This window comes from Cynocephalus volans, chromosome 6 (assembly GCF_027409185.1).
Source record: "Cynocephalus volans isolate mCynVol1 chromosome 6, mCynVol1.pri, whole genome shotgun sequence".
NCBI lineage: Eukaryota > Metazoa > Chordata > Mammalia > Dermoptera > Cynocephalidae > Cynocephalus > Cynocephalus volans.
The window spans coordinates 159,511,604-159,531,975 of NC_084465.1; the positions used below are offsets into that span (position 1 = coordinate 159,511,604).

General features: G+C 42.1%; 1 protein-coding gene across 5 annotated transcripts in view; it reads left to right on the plus strand.

Annotated features, from left to right (window-relative positions):
- The first annotated feature begins 1,988 nt into the window (after positions 1-1,988).
- FAM120A (family with sequence similarity 120 member A) overlaps positions 1,989-20,372 on the plus strand; it is a 101,769-nt gene continuing 83,385 nt past the window's right edge. For 2 of the 5 annotated variants that reach the window (XR_010023831.1, XM_063098976.1), the window contains exons 1-3: positions 1,989-2,512; positions 15,336-15,582; positions 18,150-18,232. Coding sequence is in view for 4 of the 5 variants with exons in the window: in XM_063098976.1 (XP_062955046.1) it covers positions 2,039-2,512; positions 15,336-15,582; positions 18,150-18,232 (804 nt within the window). In the remaining variant the exon portion in view is untranslated. The remainder of the gene's footprint in view (positions 2,513-15,335; positions 15,583-18,149; positions 18,233-20,372) is intronic. The other 3 variants (XM_063098972.1, XM_063098975.1, XM_063098974.1) reach the window with 2 other exon arrangements.

Consider the following 20,372-nt stretch of genomic DNA (forward strand, 5'->3'; position numbering starts at 1 on the left):
CAGAGCATATAAAATGTTTGATAGCCAAATATTTTGCTAGTCATTAATAATGTTACTCAAAAAATAAAAGAATGTTTTTAAAAAAGGTGAACATACAGTTACATAGGGAAAGTAAGCACAATTGAGTTTTATGTTACATGCTTATGAAAATAAATTTTAAACTTTCAAAAAGTGAAGTAATTGCTCCATGTTCTCAAGTGTAAAGTCTATACAATTTTAGTATGTGGTAATAATAACTACAAAAGCCAACATGTAGAGCATTTCTTGTGGTAGGCACACAGATTATCTGATTTAATCTTTATAACAGTCTGGGAGTGAAGTATTATTAATATCCTCATTTTACAGATGATAAAAACCAAGGCTCAAAAAGGTTAAGTAATTTTAAAAGGCACAGAGTTAAGATGAGACAGATTTGGTGGTCTGACTCCAGAACCTTAGCACTCTACATTGTCTTAAGGTGAAAATAAATTTCCAGGATCCTGGCGCTAAAGCATTTTTTAAAAAATAAAAGCAAGAACGTTTAAAATAAATAAAAACAAATACACAGTGCAGGTATATACATGGAATGCAACGCTAAAAATCAAAATACAAGTGATTAAAACTACTACTCCTCATCTTGTGAACCTGCCGAAATTTGGACATTTCCTGAGACTCCTTGTTATTTAACATGGCTGTAAACAGCTAATTTCTAAAATAACGTGTACTCCTGGATTCCTCACTAATTTTGTGCATGGATAAGTGGCATAACCTACTAATCTATTTTTGAAAATTAAACATAACTTATCAAAATACCAAGAGCATTTTATTTATGTATATATTTATGTATATATCATGTCGGCCTGCACTTGAGGTAGTTCTAAGAAAATAAAACAAAATCAACTTGCCTTTTCACGGACTGTCTGGGGTTTCTTCTTACACGGACAAACTGGGTAAGTGCAGGCTCCATGCGCACAGTAGCTGCTGTGACAGGGCCTCGGCCGTCGGCTGCATCCCGGTCCTCTAGAGGTTTCTCCAGAAAAGGAAGAGCTGGAAGGTGGAAGTTGGGTAAAATGCTGCATTCCGTAAGACATGAATCTCTTTAAAAACGTTTTATTGAAGCATAATGTACATACGGTAGTAGCCTCATGTGAGAAGCAATTGCTGCAGAGCTTTGGAATAGAAGGCACGTCAAGATCTCCTCCCAGAGGACGCTGCTGAGGCAACCACAGCAGAACCGGACACAGAGCAGGCTTTCACAAGTCCCTCCTGTGATGACCAGACACTTAGGGCGACCGCATTCCGGCATTACAATGTATCCGGACATGTCACCTGTCACGGGTGTAAGAACGACCATAAACTAGCGCCTGCAGCGGCTGAGAAGCACCTTCGCGGACTCCGCTCCCCGCCCCGGCCTGCGCGCTCCGGGAAGCGGCTCGCCTTGCAGTTCCTCGGCCGCCGGGGTCCGCCGGGAACGAGGCCGAGAGCGCGGGCGCCCACGGTGAGAAGGCGGCGTCCGGCCCTCGGCGATCAGCACCGGGACTCGCCTCTGCGCGGGCCGTCATCTTGTCGCCGCCCCTCCCGAGCACCACGACTCTCCCCCGGCCCGCTCCTCGGCTTCCCTCAGCCGGGTTCCCGCCAGGCGCCGGACGGCGGCCGACGGCCGGAGCAGAGGCGCGAGGCCTCGGAGCGCGGCCCGCCCAGCGAATCTCCGCCTCCGCCGGCACCGCCTCTTCCGGCCCTCGCAGGCGGCCTCCGCGGCCTGGGCGGTGTCCGCGCCGGGCGGGTCCGCTACGTCAGCACCGCCCGCCGCCCCGCCCCGGCGCTCAGCCTCGGCCTCGGCCTCGCGCGGCGGCAGCGGCGGCGGCGGCAGGTCCCTCCCCAGACATGGCCCTGGGAGGCGGCAGCACATGGCGGCCGCGGCGGCCATGAGCGCGCCCCCGACCCGCCCCAGTCCCCCCTAGAGGCCGCCGCCCCCGCCCGCTCGCCCGCGCGCGCCACGGCCCCGCCGCCCCCGGCCCCGCCGCCCCCCGCCCGCGCCCGCGCCCCCGCCGCCGCCGCCATGGGCGTGCAGGGCTTCCAGGACTATATCGAGAAGCACTGCCCAAGCGCCGTGGTGCCGGTGGAGCTGCAGAAGCTGGCCCGGGGCAGCCTGGTGGGCGGCGGGCGGCAGCGGCCCCCGCAGACCCCGCTGCGCCTGCTGGTGGACGCCGACAACTGCCTGCACCGCCTCTACGGAGGCTTCTACACCGACTGGGTCAGCGGCGGCCAATGGAACCACATGCTCGGCTACCTGGCGGCGCTGGCCAAGGCCTGCTTCGGAGGCAACATCGAGCTCTTCGTCTTCTTCAACGGCGCGCTCGAGAAGGCCCGGCTGCACGAGTGGGTCAAGCGGCAGGGCAACGAGCGCCAGACGGCGCAGCAGATCGTCAGCCATGTCCAGAACAAGGGCACCCCGCCGCCCAAGGTCTGGTTCCTGCCGCCCGTCTGCATGGCCCACTGCATCCGCCTGGCGCTCATCCGCTTCCACGTCAAGGTGAGGCCGGGCCCCGGGGCCCGCTTGGGCCTGGGGTCGCTCGGGCCCGGGGACCAGGGCCGCCGCGCATCCAGAGCCCCTCTCCCGGGGTGCAGAATGTGTCCAGGCCGTGGCGGCGTGGGGGGCTCGGGAGGGCAGGCTGGGAGCCGGGCGGCAAGATGGATGGCCGTCCGTCCGTCCAGGCCGCGCACTGCTCGAGCCTGGCTCCAGCCGTACCTCTTCGGCGGGCCTGCTCGGAGTTTACAGGCGTGTGAGGATTCCTGAGGGTGGCTAGAGAGCCCCGGGCCGGAACTCGGAGGTGGCAGTGTCACCCTCCTCATAGCCCTACCGTTTCCCCTCCTTTTTGAGGCGGGAAGGTTACTCAGCCCTCTTCCACTTCAACAAAATACTCATTTTTCGAATTTAGCCCGTTCTTTCCCAGCAACAGGTTTATCTTGGAAGCAAGTAGAGTAAATAGTAATAGTAGGGAGATCGCTAGGGCCAGTGGGGAGAAGCGGCTGGAAATACTAGTGCCAGGTGACAGTGAAACCTGCGTAAGGACCAGCCCATTTCCTTGTCTTCAGAACACAGTACCCTGTCCGTGGATAAGATGCGTAGAGAAATTGACTGCTTTTTGTGTGTTAGATTTCAAGGAATCGTAAAAGGTGACAGAATGGGATTTTGTCAGTTCTGTGATTTAGAGTCTATGTGAAAAAAGTCTTTTTAGAGAAGTTCAGTTTTGTATACCTGACGCGAAAGTAGTAGTTCAAAATCAGGGGCTAAGACCGTTTTTGGGCTGTGCAATACAAGCGTGAACTTGGAAGGGTTTATTTTTCTGGGGCACAGTAAGTATTCAGTGACCTTCAGCGGTGCCCTGATGGGTGGGTAATCAGAGCTCCACATTATCGGCCCTGTGCTGTCCCTTTGGCAGAGGGCTCTGTGGCTGAAACTGGGCCAGAGGAGAACTTCAGGACCCGGCAGTGACTGTAAAGAGGAACAAATAAATGATCCTGGACTTCAAGTTTTGGTTGCTTGCTTTTCATTGTTTTTCTTAAAAAAATATTTTTGATGTCTGTTTTGGTTTTTTAGCCCTTGCCACTGCCTTTTAACTTGTTCTTGTATTTATGCTTGAAACTGTGCTTGAGCTCAAAGTTTGTGAAATTCTCTCTCTTCATGATTGCCCGCACTGCCTAGGATGAGATGGTGATAGTTAAGCCTAAAATGATAGCGGAAGTCCCACCCAGGATCCTGTTGCAATTGGTGAAATGGTTTTGAAGTCTGTGGGCGGAGGTGTCCGGCAAATTCGCGATTGGCGGGTGAGCATGGCAGATACTCAGCCTGCCATTATACAGGGAAGTTGGGATGAGAGGAAGTGTCTCTGCCACTCACATTTTCTGTATTGGAGGCTGGGGCTTTCAGAGAACTAAGGCGATGCCATTTCTCCAATGTGATCTACTTTCGGAAGAGATCGTAAAAAGTGTTCCCAGTTTTATCGTGTTCAGAGATGGAAAACAAGACAGGATGAGCTTTACTTACTTGCTTTTGGTAACAGCCCGGCTATGTTCTTAACTATTAAAGTGACTTTCGAGGGAACCCTGTAAATATTGTATTAGACTCAGTTTGTATACATATGGTCACTGTACCTTTTGAAGGAAGTGTTGAATTCTTTTTTAATTGTAACATTTCTTTAAATATATCTTTACACCCCTTTGAGTGCCATCACTTAGTAAGTGCTTACAGTTTTGATCAATGAACTAGATTTAAACTGCCTATGTTTCTGGACACAGGGTAATTTTGTCTACATTTTGCTTTAGATAAGCTTTTAATTCCTGATCTAGAGTCATAGCATAGTGTTAATTCCATGATGAATATTGTAATGACTCAGTTACCTGGTGGTCACTTATCTGGCAGCCTCGCCTTTTTGAAAAATGCCTGAGAAATCTAGCTACTAGAAATTTCTCAGCAAGCAAGAGAGATGTGAGGAAGTTTAGGTACAATGATGGGTTTTCTCTTTTCTAACTGAAGAATCCTTTAAGCTCTCACTCACAGACTGCCCTCTCCTTTTAAATGTAATTCTAATAAGCTTGGTTATCTGTTTTCTAAATTCAGCTTGGGAAGACAGTGAATAGGAAAGTCTGCCAGAGGCAGGAACACCATTAATAGCAAGAAGTGACAACAACAAGGGAGAGGGTTTTAAAAGCTATAAAAAGCAGGCATAATTCTGGGGCTATTTTGGAAAAAGGAAAGCAACCCTATGTACTTTAGTAGTCCCTGAGGGTAGTACAAAGTTTATTCTGTAAGGATAATTTTGAGTTAGAGAAATTTATGTTCAGCGTTCTCTGTTTAAGGGAGTGAAGCAGTGTTACTGTTTTTAAAAAGATGCTCATTAAAATGGTTAAAAAATTAAAAACCTTGACGAGTTATCACTACATACCTACTAGAATGGCTGAAATAAAAAAATACTGGCAATACAAACCGCTAGCAAAAATGCTGAGCAACTGGAATCTTTACACATTGCGGGTGGGAGTGCAGAATGGCCCCACCACTCTGGAAAAGTTTGGCAGTTTCTTATGAAGTTAAACATGCATTTATCGTATGATCCGGCAATCCACGCCTGGGTATGTACCTAATGAAAACTTCTGTTCACACAAAAACCAGTACTTGAATGTTCATAGCAGCTTTATTCATAATAGCTCCAAACTGGAAACAATCAAAATGTCCTTTAATAAGTGAATGGTTAAATAAAGTGTGGTACACCCATACCATGAGTACTGCTTAGCAAAAAAAAGAAAGGAACTGTTGACATTCCTAACAGCTTGCATGGATCTTTAATTAAGGTTTTAAGCTGAGTGAAAGAAGCCAGGTTCAAAAGGTGTGATTTCATTTATCTGACTTTCATTTACCTTCATAAAGGTAAAACTGTAGTGATGAGGCCCAGATCACTGGTCCTGAGAGTAAAGGAGAAGGGTGTGAATATAAATGGACGGGAGGAGGGAGCTTTTTGAGGTGATGGAACTGTTCTTTATCCTGATGGTGGTGGTAGTAACATGTTTTAAAATGACAGCTATCCATCAAAAGTAAATATGTGTTACTTTTATTGTATGATTTTTTTTTAAGGTTAAATACATTGGCAAAAGAATTGACATGAACACGTTACTGTAATGTTGAGTAAATGAGACATCTCTCTTATAAAAACTTATCATTCATGTATTGGCCTTCTCTAGTTTTTTATAAATTGGCAGAAAAACATGATTTCCTGTCATCTTGCTTAAATCTTTTTTGATTTAGAGAATATTTCTTTGATAGAGTAATAATTGTATTTTTTGTACAGTAATAATTTTATTTCTTTAATCATTACAAGTTGGCCTACATGTTAACTCATTTTGTTTAGGTCACTAAATGAACTTGTCTGTAGTTACTTGGAGAGTTTCCTCTTGTGTGCTTTGAGTCATCAAAGCACTGAAGTTACTTTGAAACTTCAGTGAGTGACTTATGTTTATTTTAAAATGTTGGTGTCATTAAATCACTGGAGCTTTCGTAAATGTTTCTGCTACAAGACTTGTGTAGATGTGAGGGTTTATAACGAAGTTCTTCATATCTTACCCTTATGCTCTGGTGTATTTACTTAGATCTTAACATAAAATGGCGTTCATATTTTAAGTCAGTGGAGGAATGAGATAAGGCTATAGTTTAAGATTTTCATAGTTAGCATAATAACACGTTTGTATTTAGGAGTGATGATCTCTTCTGCAGTTGGTGGGGGAGGGAACTCACTGGTATCAGACCAGGACCTTATTAGGTCCTTTCTTACATACACTGTCTCATTTTGTCTTCAGGGTGCTTTGTTACCCCACTTTACATATGAAGAAACAGGATCTGCTGATTGAGTGACATCTGGGGACAAGTCATTAGTAACCTCTTCAAGAGGGAAGTGCAGTGCTGAAGTCAAAGTTCAGTTTCATTGTGTAAGAGTACTTTGAGGGTGTGCCTACCAACAGTTCACCGCAGGTCAATTCTGATAGCAAAATGTATCTACTATTTTTTCCAATTAGAGAAGGAGCAGCAAAGTTTCTGTACAGAAGAAAAGCACCGATCAGTACACCCTGAAAACTGACAAAATATCCTATTTTTAGGGACCAGCGTTTAGCTGAGTAATTAGGAGATTCATATAGTAGTCTAAATAGATTGTCAATACAAATAATGTGGGTGTTTCCTTCTTTCCTCTCATCTTTTTACTTTTTATTTTTAAAGTTTATAAAGTTTAATTTGCATTTCTTTTAGGACATCCACTTCCTTATTATTATTTATTATTATTGTCATTTTAGAAGGGAAAGAAAGCAGCTTTGTTATCAGATAGGCAGACTGTGATGACATCACAGGCAGTCTGCTGAAGAGATTGCAAAGAAATCTCACCCTTTGCTATAGACTGGCAAATACAATGTGTTACATACGTGCTAATTGTTGTTAACCAAAGGGAAAATAAAACTTCTCTTTTGACAAGTAGGAAGTTACATCTTGGAGCCAAGCATCAAGGCCTTCTGAGAAGATGGGGAGACAGAGCAAAACCCTTCTTTTTATTATTTTTAATTTTGGTAAAATACACATAACATACAATTGACCATCTTAACCATTTTAAAGTTCAGTGACATTAAGGACATTTATATTGTTGTGCAGTCGTCACCACCATCCATCTACAGAACTTTTTCATCTTTCCAAATGGAAACTCTGTCCCCATTAAACAACTCCTCAGCCCCGCCTCTGGCACCTCTGGTTATCCAACCCCTGGTAACCTCTATTCTACTTTCTGTCTCTATGAGTTTGACAGCTCTGGGTACCTCATCTGATGGGATTGTATAGTATTTATCCTTTTGTGACAGGCTCCTTTCACTTGGCATGATGTCCTCAAGGTTCGTCCATGTTGTAGCATGTGTCAGAATTTCCTTCCTTCCTTCCTTTTTTTTTTTTGACTGGTAAGGGGACCGCAACCCTCAGATCGGTGTTGTCTGCACCATGCTCAGCCAGTGAGCGCTGGCCTTCCCTACATAGGATCCGAACCCGCGGCCTTGGCGCTACCAGCACCACACTCTCCCGAGTGAGCCATGGGGCTGGCCCAGAATTTCCTTCCTTTCTGAGGGTGAATAATATTCTGTTGTATGGACAGACCATGTTCTGTTCATCCACATGTCTGTGGATGGATGCTTTGGGTGCTTCCACTTTTGGGTTATTGCAGATGCTGCTGCTATGAACGTGGGTCTACAAATACCTCTTTGAGACAGTGCGTTCAACTCAGAAGTGGAATTTGCTGATCTTAGGGTACTTCTGTGTTTACTGTTCTGAGGGACCACCGTAGTGTTTTCCACAGCGGCTGCACCATTTGACATTCCCACAAGCAGGGCACAAGGGTTCCGTTTTCTCCACGCGTCCTGGCCAACACTTGTTATTTTCTGGTTTTGTTTTTTGTTTTTAAATAGCCGTCTTAATGGGTGTGAGCCATACTAATCTCATTGTGATTTTGACTTCTATTTCTCTAATGACTAGTGAAGTTGAGCATCTTTCTCCGTGCCACTCCCTAATTTTGAGAGAAATGTTTTTCCTTGCTTTTCAGACTACTGCAACCAACTCTCATAGAATAAATGAGATATTTAAGATTTCAGGTTTCCTGAGCGAAGAGATTTCTTTTTAGAGAGGTTGCTAGTGCATGCCATAACATTTAAATTGTCCTTTTAAAGTAACAACAATCTCCCACCAGATTGGAGTTGAGTTTTATTTTCTCATTCTTCAGGTGGATTAGAGTAGGGAACAGAAGCCCGAGAGCAAGGGTAAGGTTTACTTACCTGATACCTACTGACTGGAGTTCCGTTGGGTAAAGTTCAAAGCCTGTTTTTTTTTGTTGTTGTTTTTTGTTTAAGAATTTAGGTTGACTTATGTCTTCTAAATCAGGTAGCTGGCTGGAGGATGTATCACATTATTTCCTGAGCCGGTATAAAATTATTCTGAAGAAAAACCACTTATAGTCTGTTTCCTTTGTGTCAGAAAAGCTATTTATGACAAGCCATAGTGTCTCAGGTCCTGTATGCAAAGTATAAAGAAAACCTTTTCACAAAGCTTGCTTAAAAATAAGCAATAACTGACATTTATGGAGTGCTTATCAATTGTGAGTGGTTCCGAGATGTTCCCATGGATTGTGTTGAATCATCACAGCTACCTGTGAGGTAGAGGACTCCTGTTATTTTTACAGATGAAGAGAAGGAAGCACAGAAAGTAGTAGTAAAGGAGTCAGTGGAGTTCATGCACCTGGTTCCAGAGACACAGGACCTCTCTGCAGAGGTGCTTCTTCCGTGGAGACAGCAGGAGTAAGTGACAGCGTTAAGTTCTCATTCTTACAGGGTTGTCCCCATAGCCGCTTTTCAGAATGAATAAATAATTATACTTGTCATGTAAGCTTGGGAATTTTTTAGTCATTATTCTTTATAAAAGTACTGAGTTTTGATGTATCTGCTGGTGATGAAACTTAAAACTATTGAGATTGAAAAATTTACCCAGGAATCTGTGGTAAATTTATAATAGCATAAAATTATCATCTTAATCTAAGTTCAGAGTACTTTGTTGGGACCAAAAGTGAGACATTTAGCTGCTATGTAAACTTTTCAGCACTAGCTGCACCTACCCTATGTCTTGGGGAGGAAGAGGCTAAGGGGTGACGTGATTCTTGTGCTGGCTGTCACCGGCTGTCCCCGGCTGGAGTGTGGTGTTAGATACCAGCTCCCTCGTCACTTGATTACAGCTTAACTAGGATGTCCCTCCGGGTTGTGGACAGGTGTTTGAGAGTTTCGCTTCCTTGATCCTTAGCTTGTGTTCCTGGGGCCTTTAAAATGGCAGAGAGTCTTGGTGGGTACTAGCCTGGGGTTTTCAGTAAGGAGGCAGCCCATATGCCAGAGTTTGATTTACCTCTGTTGGTGGGGATTTTACTCTCTTTTAAGGGCCACCTATAAAGTAAGTAGTTTTCGTGGCTCAATTTTTTAAGTTGTTTTGTACTTTTGGGGTGTTCAAAACGAAATAATAATCTCAAAGTTGTATTTAATAGTTTTTACTCGCTTCTAAAATTAAAATTAAGAACAAGAACTACAAATTTCATTGTGTTATGTCCAGACTGAGCCAGTAGTTGGAAGGCCAGGGAAGAGGAGAAACAGATAAACAAGGAGGAGAAAGTCGCTTAGCACAGGAGAGGGAAGAGTGGAGTGAAAATCTCCAAAAAACTCGAATACAGGACAAGGCAGCTCAAATCTTTCAGACCCCGAGTCCCCAGAGCTTAAACCCTAGTATTTAATTTTTATTTTGAATTAAGTAACTGCTTCTTAAGTGCTATTTTGACACAACCCAGAACCTTTTTCATGTGTCCATCCAAACCTCGCATCGTGTCATCTTTTCATCCCTGATCAAATCCTCTACCAGATTTTTCACCAGGTTTTCCTTGACTTCAATCTTAAGGTCTCTCATAAATGTTCTTAGTTGCTTGACTCTGTTCCTTCATTCATAAATTTATAGTTAACCAAATTCCATACTTTCTAGGCTTTCCTGTTTCTCTCAACTGTGGACTATCTGTGGGAGGATTTCTGTTTTTATGTAACAGGCTTTTTGAAACTTTGCTGTTAGGCCGTGAGGTACATTTTTCAGGTGCCTGTTACTATTTAGTTAATCTAATAAAGTGGTTTTAAATAGTCTTTCAGCTGATGTCTTGTGTCTTTTAAAAAAATAAACCTTATTTTGGAGTAATTTAAATTTTATGGAGAAGTTGCAAAGATAATACAGAGAGTTCTGGAATATCCTTCATTCTGCTTCCAGGAATGCTAACTTCCTGCTAGCTAGTACAGTGAGCAACAGCAAGAAATTAGCATTGGTTGAATTCTGTTAACTGCATTGTGGACTTCATTCAGATTTCCTCTGTTTTCTCACCAGCATCTTTTTCTGTTTGGGACCACATCCAGGACCCAACATTGCATTAGGCCTCGGTCTTTTCAGTCCCCCTCTGGTCTGGGGTAGCTCCTCTGCTTATCTCTTGTGGTCTTGACACTTCTGAGTTCAGGTATTTTGTGGAATGCCTCTGATTTGGGTTTGTCTGAAGTTTTCTCAGGGTTGTTATGCTGCGTGTGTGTTTGGGGCGATGGTCTGCTCAGCCCCCATACAACATGCGGCATCGGCGAGTTTCAGCAGGTCCAAGGGTGAGGTGCTGTCTGCAGGCACTTGCTGTGCAGCGGCCACTCTTCCCTATGTTGTTTTAACATCCTGTTCCTCTGGCAGCAGTCACTGAGCCCAGCCCACATTCCAGGGGAAGGGGACGAACACCATGTGTCTGGGAAGGAGTGTACATTATCCTTTGAATTCTTCTATAGGGAAAATTAGTCTCCTTTCCCTATCATTTATTTATATCAGTTTGGACCCATGTACTCATTATGTAGGGTTATAATCAATTCATTTTGGGTTGTATCCAGTACTGTATTACTTACCTCACTGCCCGCGTTGTCCCGGCTCTGGCCTTGGGAGCTCTTTTGGGTTGGTCCTGTGAAACCACCATCTCTTTGTTTTGGGAGCACGTCCTGGCTTCTGGCCCTACAAGGTGCCTCTGCGAGTCACATTTTGTGCTCCAGCATCTGCCCAGGTTCCTTGTGGTGGGGAAATGTGTGGAAGCCCAGGTCTGGGCACTGGCAGCTCCTGCTGCGGGGTCCTCCTGATAAGGAAGTCCACGTGGACTAACTGGTGTATACACCAGCTCTGCTGTCATTTCTGCACCTACCTGCCTGTGTGTCTGTTCGCCTGATCGTCAGTTCTCCCTGGTCCAGCCCGCGGGCTTCTTTCCAGCCTCCTCCCTTTGCCTACTTGTAGTTTCCTTCTCTGACAGTGGAACCTGCTCACATAGCATGTGCTTCAGCCCTTGTGCTCCTGCAGAATAGTTTCAGAATCATTCACCTCCCAAGTGGAGCACAGTGTTTGTTTTCCAGAGTTGCTCTGGCCATTTCTTCTCCCCCTCCAGGTTAAGTAGCAGCTCAGTGAGGTGGGTATGTTATGATAAAATTAGATACATTTGCCAGTCTTCATGCTCTCCTGGCACGCGGGCATCCTAGATGAATTGTTTTTTACTTTGCATACATTAAAGTTTATTCCTTGTGATGTACGGTTGTACGAGTTTTTGACAAATGCATAGATTCATCTTGTACCCACCACCCTTGGCTATCAACTTTTAACTCTATCATTCAGGGTTTTTTGTGGTTTTCTTTGGTGGATCTTCTATTTCCCCCCACTGAATAACTGCTGAACCACACTTCCATTATTCGCCCCTTGAGAAGGACAGACTTTCTGTGATCCTTGTTGTTAATGCCAGGTTGTATTTCCTCATAATGAGTTTTTAACATGGGGGAAGAATACTAGAATTTTAGAAGTTCAAGGAACCTGGAAGATTCATCAGATTTTATTTACATTGGTAGCTGGGCAGGTTGTCCAGTTAGGTTGGGTATAAAGGCCGAGCTGGAGCCCAGATATTTCGATATTCTTGTTACTAGGGAGACTTGAGATGGGAAGGGTGAGGCCATGCGGGAGAGCTCCCACCATTGTGCAGGTGTGAAGCTTGTGTTTGTGGGTGTGGTTAATTGTAGCCATCAACTATTTAATGCTGTGTGTGCTTTTGGGGAGGAGTAAGGTATAATTAATCATTTGCAAGTGAGAGTTGTAGTGAATTATTAATAGTTTATTCGGTTTGCTTTTAATGCCAATGTGAAATCAGATGCTCTGAATGCACAAGGAATTCTGGTAGGGTTGAAAGGAGGAGGTGACTGAAGAGCTCCATGCACCACCTTTGCTTTATGAGGTTCTACTGCATAGACTGTATCTCATTAATTCTTATAGATAATTTAAGGAATCTTTGGGGACCTACAAAATGGGGCCCCACGGTGGGACAGTTTCAATTCTTTCAGTGCTTACTGGGTGCTGGGCACCCAGCTGACCCTTACTGCAAAGATGGGTCACTGTGCCTTCGTCCTCTGTGAGAGACAGTGCGGACAGGAAAGACCAGAGTCGGGTGTGAGTGCAATTGTGCTCCCCTAGATGTTTGGTAGATTTTTTTTCTTTTAAATGAGTTTTTTTTTTTTAAAGCATATTTCCTCCATCCTGATACAACTTCGTTGGTTTTTGCTTTTTCTTTTCCAGCATTTTTCCACAAACACCGTTTTACATAGTTGTATGTACACGATGTTGTATTCTAAATGATTTTGTTTAATATTTATTGTAAGCTTTTCTCAGGTTTCTCCACAATGCAGTGTAGTTTCTGTATTTACCTATCTCCATAATGGTAATTTGGTTTTTTTTCCAAAAAACTACCATGATCCCTTTTATGCTTCTAATGGTTTTTATTTAGTGCATTGGTTTCTTGGGCTCTGTTTCCTGGAGTGAGGTTATTGGGTCAAAGAGCATGAACATTTTATGGCTCTTGAAGTATATTGCCTGCTTTACAATGCTCACAGCGTTCTTCAAAAGCTGCCATATTAGATCTGATCCTGGCTCCTCTCATGCCTCGCGTTAGACCTGATCCTGCCTCCTCTCACATTTCACTATCTCCCCCTTTTGTCCCTGGTCTCTGGGTTGGGGTATGCTGGAGCTCTCTGTACTGGGAACATGCCATACTCACTTCCTGGCCTTGGCTTGCCCTGCTGCATGGACACTCTCCTGGCAGACTTGAGCAGGGTGGCCTCTTTTTTCAGGTGTTGGTTGGACAGCACTCCGGGTGAGACACTTTTGCCCCCACTCCAGGACAGCATTCTTCACTGCCCTGGGAAGCTGGCAGCCCAGGCACTGGCAGTGAGCAGGCGCTAAGGGAGATGTGCCTGGGCATCTCTGGTCCCCGATCGTGGAGGCTGGGCTCTGACCTGCTCTCAGACTCAGTTTCCTGGTAAAAGGAGGTTTAATAACCTGTCTTACAGGTATAAATGGGGAGTATATAGTCTTCAGCTCATCAGGGTTTTGTTCTGCCCCACCTCCTCTACAAGCTGCCTGGGTCTCATGGAGCAGTGGTTATGCCGCCTCATCCACAGCACCTTAGAGGGGTGAGGGAGGGCAGGGGAGAGCAGGGAGTGGGGGCTCACTGTCCTTGCATTGAGAGACAGACACTGACTTACCGTTAAAGATGTCTGGAAAACAGCCAGTAATTGCTGGTGATGTAGAAATACTTTAAAACGTCACTGTAAATATAAAGTTCTGTGCAATAAAATGATTTGAGTTAAAGAACTTGGAATTAGAGATTGCCATTCTAGAAGTGAGATGCTGAAGTTGGCTGAACCTTAAAATTTTAAAAAAGTTTTTCTGTTTTACTTTTCTAGCTGGTGTACAATGTTTTTAGATTTAGGGATAAAACAGTATTCTCTTATTCTAAGAAATAGAACATTGAGTAATTGGATGTTTTATTTTTTTCTTATAAAGTAAAATATTTTTATTGAAATATTTACTATGAGAATTCAGAACGTTATTTTTCCTTTCATATGCATTTTTAAAAGGTTTGCTTTGCTTTTCAGTGAGATTTTATGATAGCTAACTTTCCAACAAAATTTGGTAACCACTTTTATTGTTAAAGTCAGTGAGCAATGAGGTTAACTCTACAGTGATGTGCAAAGAATATTCTTAGGTGATGGAAATGTTCTGTGTCTGTGCTGTCCAATTAGTATATCAGCCACTAGTCACATGTGACCATTGAATGCTAGAACTTAATTTTGAATTTAGTTTAAATTTTCATTCAATATAGCCATAAACAGGAAAGTAGTTCTAGAAAGTTAAGGTTAAGGGCACATGTTTTTCTCCTGTAAGGCTCTGTGGAGGGTTAATTTTCCATTGTTAACAGAATCACCTGATTTAGTTTTAAATAGTATTCTCTAAAATACCTTATCTATTATAGAAAGAAAAAAACTACCAGAATTTGAGTTGGATGGATGAGTATGGGAAACAGCAGGAGAGAAATCGAAGGTCTTGGAGTTTAAATATTTCAGGAGCCCATTGTTTTCAGTGCTTTGTGGTGTATTTTAGGAGCAGAAAGAGTGCAGAGCTGGTGCTTCTCTGTTTCCTCCTCCGTGTGCTGTAGAGGTCTGAGGTGGCGTGCGAGGTTCATCATGGGGACTCAGCAGAAGTAAAGAAACTTTGGCTAATAGTTTCCATCACGAAACAGGCAGTCTGTTTAGACCTAGGGCAAATGGTCATCCTGACACTGTGCAGGACACATTGTGTGCGGGACACGTGGCAGTTATCCCAGGGTGAGGGTGTGTCCTGACACAGCCCCAGATGCTTAGTGCCTCAGCAGGGTGGGAGCGAGTGGACAGGTGGGTGAGGGACAGTACTTGGCTTTTATCTTTTTACAGATCCTTCTGTTTATGTTTCTCATTTGGTACATTTGGTCTATTTTGGGGAAATTGTTTTGGTTGCCCTGAGGATGGGTGGCTTCTCCCTGTCTCCCTCCTTCCCACCTTTTTGTTTTCCTCTTCTCTTTTTCCCTCTTTCCCTCTCTTCCTTCAAAATACAGTCTCAGGGATCAGCCAGCTTTGTGTATTTTTAGCAGGGTGATCTTTGAGCTTGACAAGAATCGAAAATTAATTTGTAGTTCTAGATGGGATCAGAAGAGGATTGAAATCCTACTTCCTACAGAAATTTTTTACAGGAGCATGTGCTGCACACTACTATTGTGCTTTTTGACTGACTTTGTTGGATGGTTCTCACATCTGTAGCTTTTTAGCTTCTGTACAATCGTGTCTGCCTGTTGAGCACGCTGCTGCAGCTTGACCCCACACCTGATGGAGTTTTCTTCTCATTTGCATAGGTTGCACAGAGCATTGAGGATCACCATCAAGAAGTGATTGGTTTCTGCAGAGAGAACGGTTTCCATGGCTTGGTTGCATATGACTCTGATTATGCACTGTGCAACATCCCCTACTATTTCAGTGCTCATGCCCTAAAACTGAGCCGGAATGGGAAAAGTCTCACGACAAGCCAATATCTGATGCATGAAGTTGCCAAGCAACTGGACCTGAATCCAAATCGTTTTCCTATTTTTGCTGCTCTGTTAGGTAGGTGGAGCAGTGTGAAAATTTTATTTTATTTTATAAGGGAGTTGCTATGCCATGAGCATTTTGGTCTTTTAAATATTTCATCAGTGCTTGCATGTTTTGGGTGCACATCTCAAATTTAAGGGAACCAAGGAATAGGCTCTGCATTAGTGCTCTCTACTTCATTTTTTGGTGTAGCTGATAATGTGCTGCTTTTGTTCTTAAGTGTAGGTTCATGTATCCTATCTGGGCTGAAAAACTAATTTTGTGACTAAAATCACTTAAACTTTTGGAAAAATAACATTTCTAAACCACAAATGTTAGCACATGCTCACTATGAAAATCAGACATTTAAACCTTTGGCATAAATTGTGTTTGTAATAGAAGAAAATGTGCTGTGGTGTTAGCACTGTTATGTTTTCCCCTCATTTTTGGGACACTCACTACTTTAAAAGGCAAACAACAAACATGAACTATCTTACCTTGTTTCCAACACCTACATTTTAAGTAAGTATGTAAGTGTCTTTAAAAATTCCCTTAGAGAAATTCCTTATGTGGATACCCAGAAAGTTTGAAATCATGTTTTAATTAAGATTTTGTATATTAATTTCTCTTACATAAAGATACTTTTCCAAGTGGTAATCATCTGTCTGTCACTTTCTGTCTGCATTGTGTGGTTATTTTTTTACTCTTCTTTTCTGCCCACTTCCCTTTCTTGTGCTTTCAGCGGGCCTGCCTCAAGCTACTTTAATATCCAGCTCTAATTTGCTGAAAGTTTGTAAGAATTGTGTTCAAATATAGGTAAATATATTTCATAGTGAGGCACTCCTGCGACTAGAATCCATGATTATAATGGGATTTGGGACTGTGCTGGACACACAGGCCCACTTCTGAAAGCTGTGTGGTCTGCAGCAAAGTTATTGTGATTGTTCTGTTTGTATTCTGTAGAGGTGAGCAGCTTGATCTAGGCCTGTCTGAGATGAATTATATTGTGGGTTATTTTTATAAATTCCAAGTTATCAGAAAAATTTTTATGAGTATTCCAAAATAGTTTTACACAATTAAAAATTATTGTGAGGGAGTCACAATTTTTTATATATTATTTTGTGGTAGCGTTTCACATTTTATTATATAACAATCAACAAAATTCTGATTTCACTAGTTGTCTTTGTTTATTTGGGTATAACCTCAAATACAGATTCTCAGGGAACTCTTCTGTTTTTTTGGGATTTGAAGCATTAAAACGGATCTTCCAAATATATCTTCAAGTATTAAACTATAAAATGTTATTTCCTCTGAAGTTTAAAGTGAGTATGTGAGTGGCACACCATATGGAAAGTTCCATATTTGCTTAAACGCTATGCACACTAACTTCAGCATATTAATTGACTTTCAGTGAATGTGAAAATTATATGCTCTCAGAATGTGGATGCCTTAGCTTATTTGCAATGTGTAAGAGTATTTGTTTATCTTATTTAAGAAACATTGAATACATTTCATGGGAGATAATGCCAATTCATACTTTCCTAGCTAATTATTTTGTGAAATTTTGAAATAAATGGAAAGCAACATCAATTGTAATGTTTCATCAAATTAATTTAGGGCTTGGAATCTCTTCAGAAAGTTTAGATAGGTTATAGGTAAGCTCTTAATTGGGTGGGCTTTTTTATTTTAGATTTTGTAGAAGTTTCAATGTCCTCAAATGAGAAAGCTTATTTTTCTTTTCCCTAATGTAATAGAAAGTATAGCTATATAAGTTATTTTGTTTTAGGAGAGTTGAGTGGAATATTCATTTAAGTATTTGACCCAAGTTTTCACAGAGACCACTACTGATGTTGGAATTGACTTAATATTTTTTCAAATTAAAGCATCAAAAAAAAACTCAGACACTTTATACTTCACAGTAAAATTATATGCGAATAACACATCTGATTAAATCACCTCTACATTAAGAGGTTGTATAACTTTGTTATACAATCACAGTTATTAAGGAAATTATTGCTTTTAAGTTATGTTGAGATAACTAGCATACTAAAGATGTTAGTATATCAGGCATTCAAGTACTACTGTGAATATGGCTCTTGTGACATGGCACTGGCAATAGGATGGACAGCTTATGTGCATTGTCATAGGGTGTGATTTGTCTCATGTTTGTGAGTGGTCATGGAGATTATGGGAGGAGGGTGTTGACTGACGTTATTGAACTAGAGCTGTTTCATGAACAAATGAAAATTTGAATCTAGTTGGTATTTGGCATCCTGGCATTATCAGACTGACCTTTTGCAAACTGGTATTTATTTTTAATACTGTGCTGGGAAGTTGCTTAGGTTTTATGTAGTCCTTAGTTTGAATGCTGTTGGAACTGTACTGGAAATTCATGTACTTGAGGCAGCTGCAAGGAGTCTCTGCCTGCTGTATGTTGCTTTCTGTTAAAAGATGAAATATTCTCAATTTCTCTTTGGAAGCTTTGTGTGGTATATTGACAAACAAAAAAAGAGAATCTACTATAGATGACAACATGCAGTGATTTTAAGTTTCTCTGTGTCACTTATGAGATTGCTTTTATGTTATCCATGTTTATGTTCTAGGAAATCACATTCTCCCTGATGAAGATCTGGCTTCCTTTCATTGGAGTTTACTTGGTCCAGAACATCCACTAGCTTCACTTAAGGTACAGATTTCACTTCATTTCCAGCATTCCTAATAATCAACTATTGATTTTGCCATTATTTTAATAATATAAATTATGCCCATATAAGAAAGAAACATGCTACAAAATTAGCCGTATCATGTTTTCCCCTGATTTCAAGATCTGTACTGCCTTAAAAAACAAACAACCCATCTCATCCCACCTTCCTTTGTTCCCAACACATATATGTTAGGTAAATTTATATGTCCTTGAAAATTCCCTTTGAGGAATTCTTAGGTAGGAGGAAACTTTTGGGTTAAGTTTTTATATATTTTCTTACTTAAAAAATTACTTTTTTTCAATAGGTAATATAATTATTTGTCACTTAGATCAACATATTTTAGCATATGTTGGTAAGTTTTGTAACTTCGTTACTGATTTTCTACAATTTAATGCTTTTTGGATGATGGGGGAGACCCAAACTCATTAGAGAAATGGTCTATTTGTAATGTATTAACACTTAATCTGTTTTCTTGTCTTTCTCCCTTTGAGTCCCTTCCTGTGTGCGGTAGTAGCGAACGTCAGAGAAGAGGCACTTAACTCTCATTTTCTACGTGGGAAGGTTTGCGTGTTTTTGTGAGCATAGCAGTAATGAGTGGGATTGGTGTGCGCCGCTAGGACACTTGGATTTGTTAGTGACTCCTGTGACTGTAATTATCATTTGCTAGGTTCAAGTGCCTCTCCTGATTTGGGGAATTGGGAATACGGGGACTTAGACTTTGTATCTGCTTCCAGCTCTGGGACTGGCTTCCTCACAGTGAAGGGAGGAAGTTCAAGGGAGTGGTTTCTGCAGGCACACTGTCCTGTACAATTCTGAATTCTGTCAGATGCCCTCCCTCCATAAACGGTGTCAGTTATTAGTTTCAACTTGGAGTTTTTCTTCCTACATTTTAATTTACACTTTGGTGATTCCTGAGGTTCATATCGAATTGTTTTCCCACTTGTCATTTTGTTGCTTGCTGTTAAAAACTTTTCTTTTTCATCTCATACTGCTGTGTTGTAAAATGTTTTCCTTTTCACTCGTATAGTTCTTGGTATGGGCTGTTTTCAACTTCTGTTCAAAAGTTAATTTTTTCTCCTTTTGTTAGAAATGACTTGGTTTTTTTTTTTTTTTTTGGTCCTTTAAGGAGAAAAGCCTCCTATTTGCTATTTCCCTCCTGAATGATTTCACGGATGAAGTGATCTGTAATGTTGATCCTAAGCTCCTTATGATACCTGATTGCAGTGCAGACTGGGAAAGTGCCGTCTGTAACAGCTGGACTTCAAAATATTGCACCTGTGCTCCTTAGATTTGTTAAGCATTACACTTTTAGAAATTGATGGGGGCTGGCTCGTGGCTCACTTGGGAGAGTGTGGTGCTGATAACACCAAGGCCACGGGTTCGGATCCCTATATAGGGATGGCCGGTTAGCTCACTTGGGAGAGCGTGGTGCTGACAACACCAAGTCAAGGGTTAAGATCCCCTTACTGGTCATCTTTAAAAAAAAAAAAAGAAAGAAATTGAGACACAAATGAAGGTGTGTTTCTTAGAAGATTTTTAATATATGATTCAAAATCCTCTGTATGTTGGCAACACTGAATTTTTATTTTTATTTACTTATTTCTTGAATAAGTAGCATTCCTAGACTTATCTTTTATGCATGTATCTTTACCTACCTCACTACATGCCTTACATGCATTCATTGTGAGTTTTTGACTCTCCAGTGTCATCCAGCCAAGGGTATCAGTTAGAAACTACGAGGTTGTCCCTTACTGTGCACAGCTGTGGTTATGCTAAAAGAACAGCATGTATGCTTTGGGGCTCTGTGGGCTAAGAAGTATGAGAAGAACCTGGAATGGTCAGGGAGAACAGATAAGGTGATTAAATCATTGGATATTATCTGCAAAGAGGAAAGCTAGAAAGGAACAGCGTTCTGTTTTGTGCTGCTTTATTCATCAGCAGCTCATGCTTATTACTAAATTTTGAATGCGGTGCTGGACATACTTAGAACCTAAAAGTGCGTGAAGGCAGTAGCGAATGGGAAGTAAGGTGGTTAGTCAGGTTTTAAGCTTTTTCATATTTCAGTGTCACCATTAAGAGCTGTTGTAAGGTGGGCATCAAATTTCTTAGATTTAGAAGTAA